The sequence below is a fragment of the Aristolochia californica genome, unplaced genomic scaffold (assembly GCF_029961685.1).
Source record: "Aristolochia californica isolate CCGP_79_NKW_82.1479 unplaced genomic scaffold, dmAriCali1.0.hap1 SCAF_3, whole genome shotgun sequence".
NCBI classification, from domain to species: domain Eukaryota; kingdom Viridiplantae; phylum Streptophyta; class Magnoliopsida; order Piperales; family Aristolochiaceae; genus Aristolochia; species Aristolochia californica.
The window spans coordinates 39,012,524-39,026,296 of NW_027181992.1; the positions used below are offsets into that span (position 1 = coordinate 39,012,524).

Below are 13,773 nucleotides of genomic sequence, written 5' to 3' on the forward strand. Positions count from 1 at the left end.
ACTTGGTATGTGTTCTTATCTCCATTGCGGCAAATTTTCAGTGTAAACTTCACCTGCTTGATATTAAAAATATTTTTCTAAATGGTGATCTCTATGAAGAAGTTTACATCATACAACCAACCACTTTTGTGGTTAAGGAAGAAAGAGTGCAAACTTTAAAAATCCATCTATGGCTTAAAACAGTCCCCTCGGGCATGGTTTGACAAGTTTAGCTTAGTAATTATTGGGCTTAAATTCAAAAGATATGAAACTAACCATTCAGTGTTTGTCGATCATTCCAGCTCTGGCATAAAACTTGTGGCTATTTATGTGGATGATATCTTGAGTAGGGCCTCCATATTTTCAAAGTGAATATCACTACACGAAGTTCCAAATCGTGAGTAGGTTAATTTTTTTCATGATTTTTTAATTACTGGGGACCTGTAAGCTATAACTCTCCCTTGCTGCATCAAAACACAGTCTACGCCTTGAAGTGATGCATCGCTGTATACTACAAATCCCCCTTCGCTTGACAGTATTGCCAATATTTGTGCCCCATTAATCTCTTCTTGGGTTCTTGGAAACTCTCTTCACACTTATCACTCAACTTAAAGCGCATTTTTTTTTAAGTTAGTCTGGTTAAGGGAGATGCTATATGAGAAAAGTCTTCTTCAAACTGTCTGTAATATCTGGTTAATCCCAAGAAATTTCAATTTTTAGTCGGGCTACTAGGGTGCTTCCAATTCTTCACGGCCTCAATCTTGTCGTGTCCACACTTACCCCTCTTCAGACACCATGTGACCAAGAAATGTGACAATATCCAACCAGAATTCACATTTTCTTAGTTTAGTGAACATTTTTTATTCCCTAATTACTTGGAAAATAGTGTAGCTCAATTCTCAAAAGAGGCAGATAATGTGGCTGCATCAATGGCAACTTCTCAAGCACTTGAGTAAGCATTGAACTTGCTGAATGGAAAACTCCTAACCATGTCTACCTGTGCCTTCTGGCGAGCTCTTCTCTTGCAAAAGGGTGGGGTGAACTTTTAGTTGTTGTAAGTGATAAAGTAAAGTTGATGATTGTCAACCAATATGAATGGCAGCTCAGATCCATGAATACTACGACTGCTTCAAGAGTAGATTAAGGTGAAATTTATGAATACTACCGCAAACTGATCCAAGTATGATTTTAGAGCAAGGTTAATCAGATCCATGAATGTTGTAGGGGCATCCCTTAACCGAAATTCATAATGGCCTTACCTGGTTTGTAATAATTATTGTAGTTTTCCTTTCAGTCCCTTGAGCTCAACTAGGGCCATTCTCTAAAGTGTCGCAGAAATTTTTGAAGTACCAGGTATTAAGTCCACACCAAACTCAATTTCTCAATCCAGTGGTAATCCCGGTAGCTCATCAAGAAAGACATCTCGGAATTCTTTTACCACATCTATATTTCTCACATCTGGTTTTTATCTCGATCTTCAATAACATACGCTAAAAAGCCTTCACATCATTTTTGAAGAAGTCTAATTGCTCTAATTGATGAGACTATGAGAGGGAATGATGTGCTTGTTTTACCTTTCAATTGAAAGGGTGCTTTATTGGGAAGGTTGAAGGTGACAAATTTCTCGTAATTTTCCATAGCGACATGATATGATGTAAGTCGGTCCAAACCCAACATTACATTGAAATATACCTATATCCTGTAATACTAAATCAACCTCTTATAAAAGACTGAGCTGAACCATGATTTTTGTATTGATTTAGAGAATGTTTATGTACAATTTTACAACAAGAATCACCTAAACAAAAGGGAGATTCAAAGGAGTCTTATTCTTATGGACGACTCAACTGATTAGTTTATAGATTCAAAAGTATTATGTTCTTTACAATAAAGATGATTACCCTTTCATTAGTGCCTACCTTATCAATCTTGGGGTGGAGGTTTTACCAAATCTAACATGAACCCGATCTTAACCCTAACCCAACCTAATTAGCATATATATCATTTTTTACATTTATCATATGTATTTTGTAAAATAAAAGACTTCTTTAATTTTTTATAAATTTTTATTTATTTATTATACATAAGAATTATATATATATATATATATTAATTTTAAATTTTTTTATAATATTAAATGAACTATAAATTGGACAATCGGCTGAAGTGGGGATGATTAATTGATAGAAGATAGCTAGGATGTTTGATCAACAAGGGTTCTATCCAGTGTTGCCATAATGCAGCAGGCAGGTTTAACAGGAAAATAATCAAACAGGTGGGACGTGTAAAAAGGGTTAGGCGGCCCACTAATGGAGTGTGGCATCACAATCTTTAACGTTTCTCCAAATGGTAGGATCAGTTGAACCCTGTTCGGCAACGCGGCCACTGTGGTCTTCACCTGCCTTAAAAATTTTCAACTCATTGGCCATTCTAATTGGCCACTTACCTATCTTTTCCAGTCAAAAGATTGAAAAATAGTGCCGAGGAGGGAAACTCGGATTGAAGAGATTAGGAGAGTCGTGTTGATTGGATGACGTCTAAGTGTCTTCGTTCTGAAAAGTGTTTGATTCATGTCAAGAACCCCGGATTAGGAATATGGGGTTTTCTAAATAGAGGAGAGAGAAGTCATGTACTTCCTGATCCGAGGCTTGGAGGGAATTAAACATGGTGTTCACAATCGAAACTGTAGCTGTGAAAGGATGTCGTTCGTGGGTTCGCTGCTTCGTCTCTCTCCTAACTATTTTCATGGTCGCTCAGGGACAAATAGTATCGCCGAGAGGGGTGCAGTTGAAGATTTATAGAGAATATGTACTTGAACTTTTTCATCTTAATTCTTCTTCCCTGTCGGCCTTTTCTTTTCTCTTTTGGTTTCTGAGCGTAGCAGTTGAAGATATTCTCTTTAACCATTTCTTCTGTTAGCTTTTTGTCTCGTACTTCAACTCGGATAATTAAGTTCTTGCTTTATAAAAGCTGTAAGTTCCTTCTCTAATGACGAGACTGCAGGTTGAGATTGATAACGGGATTCTGAAACTCACATTGTCGACACCTGCTGGGATCGTCACTGGCATCAACTACAACGGCTTAGATAATTTGTTGGAGGTTCGTAATAGAGAAGTTAACAGAGGATACTGGGATATTGTTTGGAATGATCTCAGAAGGGAGGAAAACTCCGAAGTGTAAGTGTATTTTTCTCTTTTTTTTCGCTAACACAGAGCCTGTGAGGGACTACTGACAAGGCAATCCATCTTTTCTCTGTAGAATCAAAGGTAAAGAGTTCAAATTAATAAGTGAGCACGACGAGCAGGTCGAGGTCTCCTTCACTAGAACATGGAATGCCTCTCACGGCGGCGACTTAGCTCCTTTGAACATTGACAAGAGGTGAATACTGAATATAACTCCATCGTCGTCTTAGAGAAGAAGAGACGACTGATCTTTCATTTTGTATCGTTGATCTATAATTTAACGTGCAAACAACGCAAAACACTAAATTGCAGATTCGTCGTGCTGAGGGGTTCGTCTGGTTTCTACACTTACGCCATCTACAGTCGCCCTCGAGGATGGCCCGAGTTCGAGATGGTACAGACGAGGATCGTTTTCAAACTTAGGGGAGCCAGGTAAAGTTTTCCAATCGTTTATTACAGAGAATTAGGATACTGAGGATCGTTTTATTACAGTTTTTTTTTTTTTTTTTTGTCCTTTTTGAGTTCCGATCCAGCAATCTTTTCTCTTACAACAACGCTTCTTTCGGGCAACCTCTGAAAATGTAATTCCGAATCTAGTCTACTACGATGGTACGATTAATTAACTGGGATTCGAAAAAAGATCAAAACAGTGTAATGTCTAAACTGAAAATATTTCATAGATCTCCTTAGAAAAATTATAAAATTAAAACTTCCTGGAAATCCCTGCACGCGGCCAAAATAAACTACTGATAATCACTCCCATCAATGAGGTTCATCTCAAGAAACTGTAAAGGATTATAATCACTCAAAAGGGTTAGATTGAGATCATGATCAAACAAACTGGAAACTGGCAGCTTTCGCTACATGGTGGTGGACGGGACGAGGCAGCATGTCATGCCTGAGGATAATGACCGTCGTCGAGCTCACAAGTTAGAATTCAAAGAAGCTGTCCTCCTCGGAAATGCCACCAACCACGACGAGAAAGGAAGGGCAAGTAGCTAAGAATCTAATCAACCCGTTTCTCTTTCACATTTGTTCTTCCTCTCCACATTTAATAAAGCAGCGGACATTTTTCCTGGTGGTGGTACGCAGGTTGACGACAAGTACCAGTACTCGATGGAGAACAAAGACAACAAAGTTCATGGTTGGATCTCCTCCGACGCTCGGATCGGTTTTTGGCAGATTACTCCCAGCGACGAGTTCAAAGTTGGAGGACCCATCAAGCAGGAGCTCACATCTCATGTCGGACCTACCACGCTTGGCGTAAGTCTTTCTATCGTTTGATTTCAAAGCTTTCTGTAATAGACTTCGGCGGGAACTATTTTCAAAAGCTTCCATAAAATATAGGAATAAATGGAGTCAAGTTTCTTTTTGACAAACTGGTTTCAATGGAGAAACTTGACTCTGGCGATATTGTTGTAATAATGGGGCACGATCTTTAAGTCCGATAAGGAAATTAAATAGCTCAGTAAATTTATTTGTTTACAGAATAATTAGATTTGCAGTATTTCATATTAGGTAAGAAGATTTTCTCTCCCCTCTGGTAAACTTCTTTCTTCTTTTGCAGATGTTTCAAAGCTGTCATTACTCTGGAGATGATCTGAAGACAACATTTCAAGAAGGAGAGCCATGGAAGAAAGTCTATGGGCCTATCTTCATCTATCTCAACTCAGTTGAAGAAGGAACTGGGATTCCTGCACTCTGGGAAGACGCAAAAAGACAGGTCTGGATCCTGCCGTTGCTTTTTCCAGAGAGTTATAGCTTTTCTGGTGGTAAATTGCCCTCATTTTTTACATTTTTTTTTTTTTTTTTTCTTTCTCTGGGAAGTGCAGATGGAACAAGAGGTGAGAAGCTGGCCATATAGTTTTCCAGCTTCTATTGACTACCCTCGTTCTCATCAGCGTGGTTCAGTCAGCGGTGGACTACGTGTGAGAGACAGGTAATGGAAATATCAGAATCTCTCTCTGCATTCCTTCCTTTTGATCAGATTTCAGATTTGAAGCAAGTAAACTTGCCGATCATCACGTAAATGCAAAATTTTCTGTCATCAGGTACCTAAATGAAGGTGCTTCTTTGCCGGCAGCTTCCGCGTATGTAGGCTTGGCTCCGCCTGGAGAGGTTGGATCATGGCAAACCGAAACTAAGGTATATGCATTTCAACATGATAACTGATCTGATTCTTCTTCATCCAATTTCCTTTATAAACTTCCTATAAACGGAATTGTGATTCGATGGCGTGCCTTTTTTCAGGGTTACCAGTTCTGGACAAGAGTAAACGCTAATGGGTCTTTCTCCCTAGGTAACGTCAGATCAGGAACTTACAATCTATACGCTTTTGTCCCTGGTTTCATTGGTGATTACAAGTTTGCCGAACTGATTACTGTTACACCAGGTCAGTGACTAACAGAAGACAATCATCATTCAAAACACATGATTAAATAATCAAGAAAAAATGACTTGCTTTGACTTTTCTTTTCAACTCATTAATAACGCCATTGAAATACAGGAAACGACGTTGTTCTGGGTGATCTTGTATATGAACCTCCACGAGATGGTCCGACGTTGTGGGAGATTGGTATTCCAGACCGTTCAGCACACGAGTTCCATATCCCTGATCCCAACCCAAATTACTTCAACAGTTTCTTAGCAAATCCAAGGAACAGGTTAGCTAATACCTCTCTCTCTCTCTCTCTCTGCACTGCAATATGGGTTTGAATTATAAAAACAGACCAATGCTCTGAAATTCACAGGTTTCGGCAGTACGGTCTTTGGGAAAAATACGCGGAATTATATCCTGAAAATGATCTCATCTACACTGTTGGTCTCAGCGATTACCGAAAAGATTGGTATTTCGCCCATGTTACCAGGTCTGATCTCTTTCTCCCTTCCTCTACCGCGAATTATTTACAGTAGATGCACTTCCTTCTTTTGGTTCCTGCTCAGGCTACTTGTTCATAAGGGAGCCTAAAGCTTATTCTAAAAAAAATCAAAACGTCTAAATTTTATCGATGCAGGAAGATGGATGATTACAGGTACAGACCCACGACATGGCAGATCAGATTTCATCTAAGACGTATCAGCGCTGGGAAATATACACTTCGAGTGGCTATAGCATCAGCCCAATTATCTCAATTACTCGTATGAATCTTACAACCAATAAACCCTGAATTATTTTATCTAACATTATCCAACTTAAAAAACTTTTTCTGGGTTTTTGAAGATTCACTTAAACGACCAAAGAACTACCATCTTTACAAGTGCCACCATAGGACGTGACAATGCAATTGCTAGACACGGAATCCATGGATTATATTGGTTGTACAGCTTCGACGTGCAGAGTCACTGGTTGCAGCCGGGATGGAATATCTTCTTCTTCACTCAGACCAAAAGCATCAGCCCCTTCCATGGATTCCTGTATGACTACATTCGTTTAGAAGGACCTCCAGTATAAAGGCAGCTTTTTTGCCCTCTTTTACTACAAATCATGAACAGTCAATAACGAAGAAGAAATTCTTCTTCCACTTCAAAATGGGTCTGTGCATTTTTTTTCATTCTTTATCAGTATGGGTCATTTGATTTGGCTGTAAAGCTTGTATCTTCTCTATTTTTTTCCTTTTTGTCTTCATTTTCGGTTATGAACATTGTAATTTTTGTTCTGATATGACAAAGCTGTTTGATGAAAGTTCTTTATGATCTCCTTTCTCCCTTCACTCTCTTCTTCCTTCCTTCAAAGGTGTTTCCATAGTATTACTGGGTGTAGTTAGATCTTGTTAATGTAATTTGGAATAGAAGTACTTCCATTGCAAGGGACAGGATCTCATTTTACTGTAATTAGCTGAGGAGAAACTTTTTGTTAATAAAAAGATGGAAACATGGAAAATGGTGGCGTCTAAGTGGTATACCACTTTCTTAATTTTAGCAGTATCTCTTATTAAATGGAAGGGGATATTTAGAAAGAAGTTTCTTAACCAATTTCTACCATTTAAATCATCATTAAGTAGTGTATGGATATCTTATAAGGGGAATCTGAGATCCTCGAATTTGTTGTGTTTTCTCTATTTTTTTCATTCCCTAATCCCTTGATGTTCCTGCATCAGCCCTCTTCCTTCCTCTCTCCCTTTGTCCCCTGTTCTCTATCCAAGCTTAGGTCCCTTCCTCAAATTTCTTTGAGGTAAGTTCATAAATAATTAATATTAAAAGAGTTCTAATATGTGAAGTGAAGCTAGAGAACTTGTAGCCATATCTTACAGTGTAAGGGGTTCTCTTTTCTTGAAGGGTAGACCTAACTATTGCTCTCAAGATCTCCATTAAGATAATTTCGATAATAACAAACATTCAAGTTATTAAAGATGTGCATTAAACATTTTATGTAGCTCAATAAGCCCTAAAAGGTTATATTTGGCACCATATTTGTTCGACTTGTCATGGTTCATCTTAACGGTCCATATAAGAAGGGAATAAGTAGCTCATGTCAAAAACCACACCATCCAAATAGCCTAGCAGCTCCATTTACTCAAACAAGAGGTAGAAAATCAGTTTTACAAGAGAAGGAAGTAAACCAACCAAGAATATGCAAGAAGAGTAGAACAAGTAAAAAAAGATAATCAAATGAAGTTCCAAAGGCCAAAGGAGTCAAACCCATGCATAGAAGTCGAGCACATTAGTGAAAAATGAAGCCTTGAAGTGAAAAACAAAATGAGTAAAATGGTGAAAAAGAAGCAAAATGAGTTGACCCCTATGGAAGGATTCGAACCTTTGTCGTGACAAGAGAGTAAAAGAGTAGCATAAAGAGAAATAGAAAGTTTGAAAGATGAAGAGGTATAGAACCCATTTGAGCAATAGGATTTGAACCCCGAGGTGGATTTAGACCCATATGGGTGAAAAATAACAAAAATGACTCGAACCCTAGTTACAGAAACTTTTGGAATTAAAAGCGGATTCAAACCCATGGGTAGGACTCAAATCCTTAGCATATGATTCAAACCCTCCATGCAAAAAGTTTAAAATTACAATCTTTCAGGCTCAATTTCAAGAGTCGTAGTCTCCAAAATTTTCAAGCGAGTTATCATCAACATCAAAATTAGGATTTAAAGCATATTTTTCAGATTTTTTTATCCTACTTTGACCTAGTTTTTCTCAAAGATAAAAACCTCACTTTCTAGCTCTAACGGTTAGTTTTTTAGCGTTGCAAGACTTTTTATTTAAATTCAAGCTCACCCTAGACGAATTCCTTTGTTTTGGCCAAAATATTTTCAAGACTCCTAAGCTTTCACACATAATTTGAGGAGATTGTACCTCTTCTAAGATCCAAAGGAAGTCAAAATCGATAGTTCTCTCCATTGAGCTAAGTTTTCCAACACTTGTTCTTTCAAATCTTGATTGAGATTTGCTTGCTGAACATGTGTCTTGTGATTTTGAAATCATATTTGATTCAGTAGTTATTGTTTAAGTGTTTGTAATTCTAACTTCCACTTGAAATAAAACTTGTTTGATTTCCTATTTTCAAAACATTTCATATATGCAAGTATCCTTACTTGATGGGGCATTTGAAATGGGTTTTATAAAAGATTGAACTTTGGTGATAAGTTTTCAAATACAAGTATATATAAATATACTTTTTGTGATTGTACTTGGTAGAGTACTATTAACTAATAATATTACTTATTGAAGTTATTCACTAAAGTTTAGATTACTACTATTGGGCTATCTTTTAAAATCAACCTTTACATTGAGTTATATAGTGAACAAGCAATCCTTGCTACTTGGGTCAAGCCATAGGTAGGGAAGACTTATCTTACTATAACCTGTTAATTTGAGAAAGTTTATAGTGGTTGAGGTGTTGAAGAGAAGAAGGTGTATGAGCTGTAAAAGAAAATTTGAGAAAAGTTATAGGTGGCTAAGGTGTGGAAGTTGAGAAGTTGTAGTAGATGAAGTGTAGTTGTTGAGAGAGTGTATTAGCTATTGAATATTAAGTAGAAGTTTAGATATTGTAAGTTCTAAGACCTCATGTAGGCAAACGGTGTTGAAAATCATTTTATGGGTCTAGGTTGGTGTGCCTAGTAAGCTACTGAAAATCCCTATCTGGGTCTAGGCTTGTGTAGCTTAGTGATCTACAGAAAAATCACCTTGTGGTTCTAGGTTAGTATACCTACTTAGCTGTTGTGATATTTTTGGATTGTGCTATTCTAAATTGCTGTTGTGGTCAATTGAATGGCATAAATCCCTATGTTGGTAGTATTGTAATTGGCCTTAGTGGTGATTTGTTGTAGATATTGTAGGACAACTCAAACTTAGTAAAGTCTCAAAGTACTAAAACATCTTGAGGAATGGACTACCAATATCCAGAAGATTTTAACCATCTAAAAATCATTTGTACTTGATACGTAATTGTTTCCGCTTATACTTTGATCAGTGTGCATAAATATAACTTGTAAGATTGGGTTTGTACTTATATTAATTGAAAAGAAAAATAAACTTAGACAAGGATCAACCAAAAGAAGTTAAAAATTAGCAGCAAAAGTACTTACTAACTAGGAGTGACTTTACAGTCTTCTCCTGTTGTCTATTGTGATAATATTGGTGCCACTTAGTTAAACTCTAACCCCAAGTTTCACTCCAGAATGAAACATGTAGCAGTTGATTATCGCTTCATTCGTGATCAAGTTTAATCTTATTTACTTTGTGTTGCTCATGTTGCTTCTGCTAACCAACTTGTTAATCTCCTTACCAAGCCATTGTCGCATTCATAGTTTCACTTGCTAAAAGACAAGATTGACCTCTCTAAACGTGGCTTATCTTGAAGGGGCATAAAGAACAGCATAATTTGAATATATAAACTAGACAATTGAGTATCCATAAAAATAGGACTCCTTTGACTCCTCTGAATTACCCTTCTGTTTAGGTAATTCTTGTTGTAAAATTGTATATAAATACTCTCTAAATCAATAGAAAAATTGTGGTTCAGTTCAGTCTCTTATACTTCTAACTCTTCATCTTTCACCTTCACAATACATGATTCGCACACCAATTTCGTAACTATTGAAGTCTGGACTCGACTCGTAACAGTATGAGTTCATAGACTAGCGTTTGAGGTTTCATTTGAAGTCTTATAGAAAAAGGTCTTGACACAAAAGAGGGTCGTACCTAGGTCAATCAATACTTGAGCCTAATGTTAGAAAATAAAAAGAGTACCTTCAATGACGGATTTGGAGGCATGCATATCATGATTTGATATTGAAAAAACCCTCCCTAGTTATTCCTTGTTGTGATGGTTGTGGCTACACGCAATGACAGTTTTTTTTATTTTGTGTCTCTTCGCCCTGCATTTAAAACATATTCCCATATACCACCTACATGGTTTTCCTTCATGCTTCTTCCCACATCTGGAACACATTTTTTAAGAATTGCCTTTGCTTTCTCTCCAATAGGATGGAGTTAATCGAGATCTATTAAACAACTCTTGTCGTCTCTACCACTTATAGTGATCTAATCGATTATATCGTGTCTGATCTCTCACATTTTGAATCTTGAATTTAACACTCCTAACTTCGTCCCAATCGGTGGGAGAAATCACTTTTGATATGACCTAATAAATAATGAATTTACACAAATAATTGTAACTCATGCAATGAAAATTTAAGACACCAACTAATTTATCCTGCCATTACAAGCATAAGGCCTTCTACCAAAACAGAATTCAACATCTCTGAATAGATGGCCTACAACAAGACTATATAGGAATAGAATCCCCAAATGGAACAATCCATGACTCCCACAATAGAACTCAATAGCATTAAACCAATATAATTATCATTATAAACAACTGGACCAAATTAGCTTTCACTACATCAAAATTCAATCCCTTTAGATAAGTAGCCTACAATAAAGCTCAATATGAAAGGGATCCATATATCTCATGAAATAAGACTTAGCGACATCATCTAAAATAATTTACGATACTAAACAAAGTTTCAAACTTTAATATCATTGGCTTTGGCAAATCAAAATTCAATTCCAACAAAGAAAAATTCATAGAAATCAAATCTATAACGGTCCCTAAGTCATGCATAAGAATTCACTAGCATCAACTAGTATAGGTAATTACTATAAACGAAGTCCCGAGCTCAAATATTATCAGCCTCATCAAACCAGAATTTAATTTTTCTAACTGTGTGTGTGTGTATATATATATATATATATATATATATATGTTAAAAACGGGAAGAGGTAATTTCTGGAAGACTTGTTTCAATTGATTCAAATCACCTAAATTTATACAAGAAATCACGCATTTATAGTGAATTAACTGCTATTACACGTTAACAGTTGTTTTACAGATTAACACTCCCCCTCAAGCTGGGAGGTAATGTCAATGATTCTAGGTTGAACCAAATAACATAGATGTAGTAATAAGCTCCTCTATCATGAACTCCCAGTTTGTTGCAAATAGTGTACAAGATCTTTTCGTATAAAATGGTAGTCTTCCACATCTTCCTAAACTCCCCCTCACGCTGGTGATCTCTTCCATGAGGCCCAACTGGCATAAGATAAGTGAGAGAAATAATCACTCCAAGTCGTATGACATTGCTCCATACTCCAATCATAACTTATGCTGGTTGTAGGGCACACTCCTATTTTCTGTAGGCAGTTGGTCTATACGCAGTGCTCAGAAGTGTAATAAAATCCTCCATCACCATGTCCCTCCACAGGATATCGTCTCTCAAATGGTAGGAGTAAGAAATGCCAATTAAGGGGGGAACAGGTACAAACTCTCAAAGGGTAGAAATGGGTGATAAAACTTAAGTCGAAACCAACCTCAAATGATTTTGAAAAAATTTAGTGATAATAATCACTAAAGTGAATAATGTTTGTCATTCACAAGATGACGATAAGATAGCCAAGGGTACCAATAAAAGGTAGAGTGGGTGATGCCTGTCATTCACAAGACCAATAAAAAGTTTCAAATTGCTTAAAACACCCATATAAGTAAAAGGGACCAACCAAAGCAATGCTTGAAAAGGGTTGGCCAATAAGGGTAAGTGAGAGTTAAATAAAAGGATGATAGGAGGAAGCAGTCAAATAACCAATGAGTAATGGGTAAAGAGAAAGATAAGATGTCGAGGCCACCATGGGTAATTCAAATTCTGTATCAGACGAACCAATGCCAACAACAGTCAGCAAATAATGAACCCAAGGCAAAAGTCCAAGAAGTTCCTCTTTAGAAATAAAGTCTCAACAAAGAGACACAATAGCAGTTGCGGAGATGGGCCAATGCCAAAATAACATTTACCACGTGCAGTTATATAGCAGTGGATAGCCGGTAAATAATAGAAGTCCTTAAGAGTAATAAGGACATGAAATAAGTCGCAGCGAGTCCATTATGAAGTGGTTCCCCAAGTAATAAGCCCGATCCGAGTAATAAGCTGCTTATACTTCAAAATAATAATTCATCTGGAGAAAAAGAATAGAGTCGCACTAAGTCAAATAGAAGACCATTATAGCCAAGTCACGGAAGAAATATGTATAAAACTCGGGACCCAGACCCGAATAACCGAGGCAAAAAATAAAAATAAAAATAAGTGGGCCAAGTCAGGTTGATCAGACCAATTTGACCTGGTCGAATTGACCCGAACCGGGTTGACTCTGTCTGAGTTGACCCGAACCAATGGGCCGAATCATCTCTGCTCGTTGGGTTAACCCGTGTGGAACAGATGACTCTCTGGTCAATGGTTCACTGGGTTGACTTGGGTGGGTCCGGTCTGAGACTCGGCAGCCGATTGAACCAGCGCTCAATTAAATCATGTTTCCTAACTTAGGAAATCTGATCTTCTTCCTCGCAACAGTGGAGTCATCTTCCACACTTCCGAATAGAGTGGAACGACAGCAAACCAAAGGATAATCGGCGGCAAGAACAGAGAACAACAAAAACACCAGCAACAGTCTCTTCTTCCCTGAAGAGTGCTAGCTTTTAAACAGCACGGGGACGAACTAGCAAAATCAAACTCCTGTTGTTGACGTCTCGAAAGAGATTCAAAAACACTGGAAGTGTCGTCTTCTCCGACAATGGCAACGGGACCGAGATTCTTGCAAATCCACGAGATTATTTTGCGCAAATGGAAACAGAGCCCCTGTTCAACCTCCTGACCGAACGCAGGAGCGAAATCAGCAGAGGCAGAACCCCTACTCTGATACCATGTTAAAAACGGGAAGACGTAATTTCTGCAAGATTTGTTTCAATTGATTCAAATCACCTAAATTTATACAATTAATCATCCATTTACAATGAATTGACAGCTATTACATGTTAACAGTTGTTTTACATATTAAAAATATATATATATCCTTCACTGGGACTCACTAGGGGGGAAATCCACAAAAAATAACTCTCAAAATCATTTTCAATTCCTATAAATAAACATCTTAACAACATAACTCAATATAAAAGGCTTCTACAACAATTCATCATTCATGCAACAGAGGATTCAATTGCATCAAATAGTACAATTAATTTATAGAAAAAGGCATTAGATTTAGCCTCTCAAATCTCTAACATACCTGAAAATTTTAAAATCCTACTTATCGGGGACATATCAAAACCCTTCAGTAAAGATCA

At 37.2% G+C, this 13,773-nt stretch overlaps 1 protein-coding gene across 1 annotated transcript; it reads left to right on the forward strand.

Annotated features, from left to right (window-relative positions):
- The first annotated feature begins 2,967 nt into the window (after window positions 1–2,967).
- Window positions 2,968–6,612, forward strand: LOC137959545 (uncharacterized). Its single transcript, XM_068806909.1, has 13 exons — window positions 2,968–3,155; window positions 3,238–3,357; window positions 3,474–3,593; window positions 4,016–4,151; window positions 4,254–4,424; window positions 4,729–4,884; window positions 4,994–5,100; window positions 5,213–5,306; window positions 5,412–5,553; window positions 5,668–5,824; window positions 5,912–6,028; window positions 6,176–6,299; window positions 6,382–6,612. Exons 1-13 carry the CDS (start codon window positions 2,968–2,970, stop codon window positions 6,610–6,612), a joined length of 1,863 nt encoding a protein of 620 aa, XP_068663010.1.
- Window positions 6,613–13,773: the final 7,161 nt, after the last annotated feature.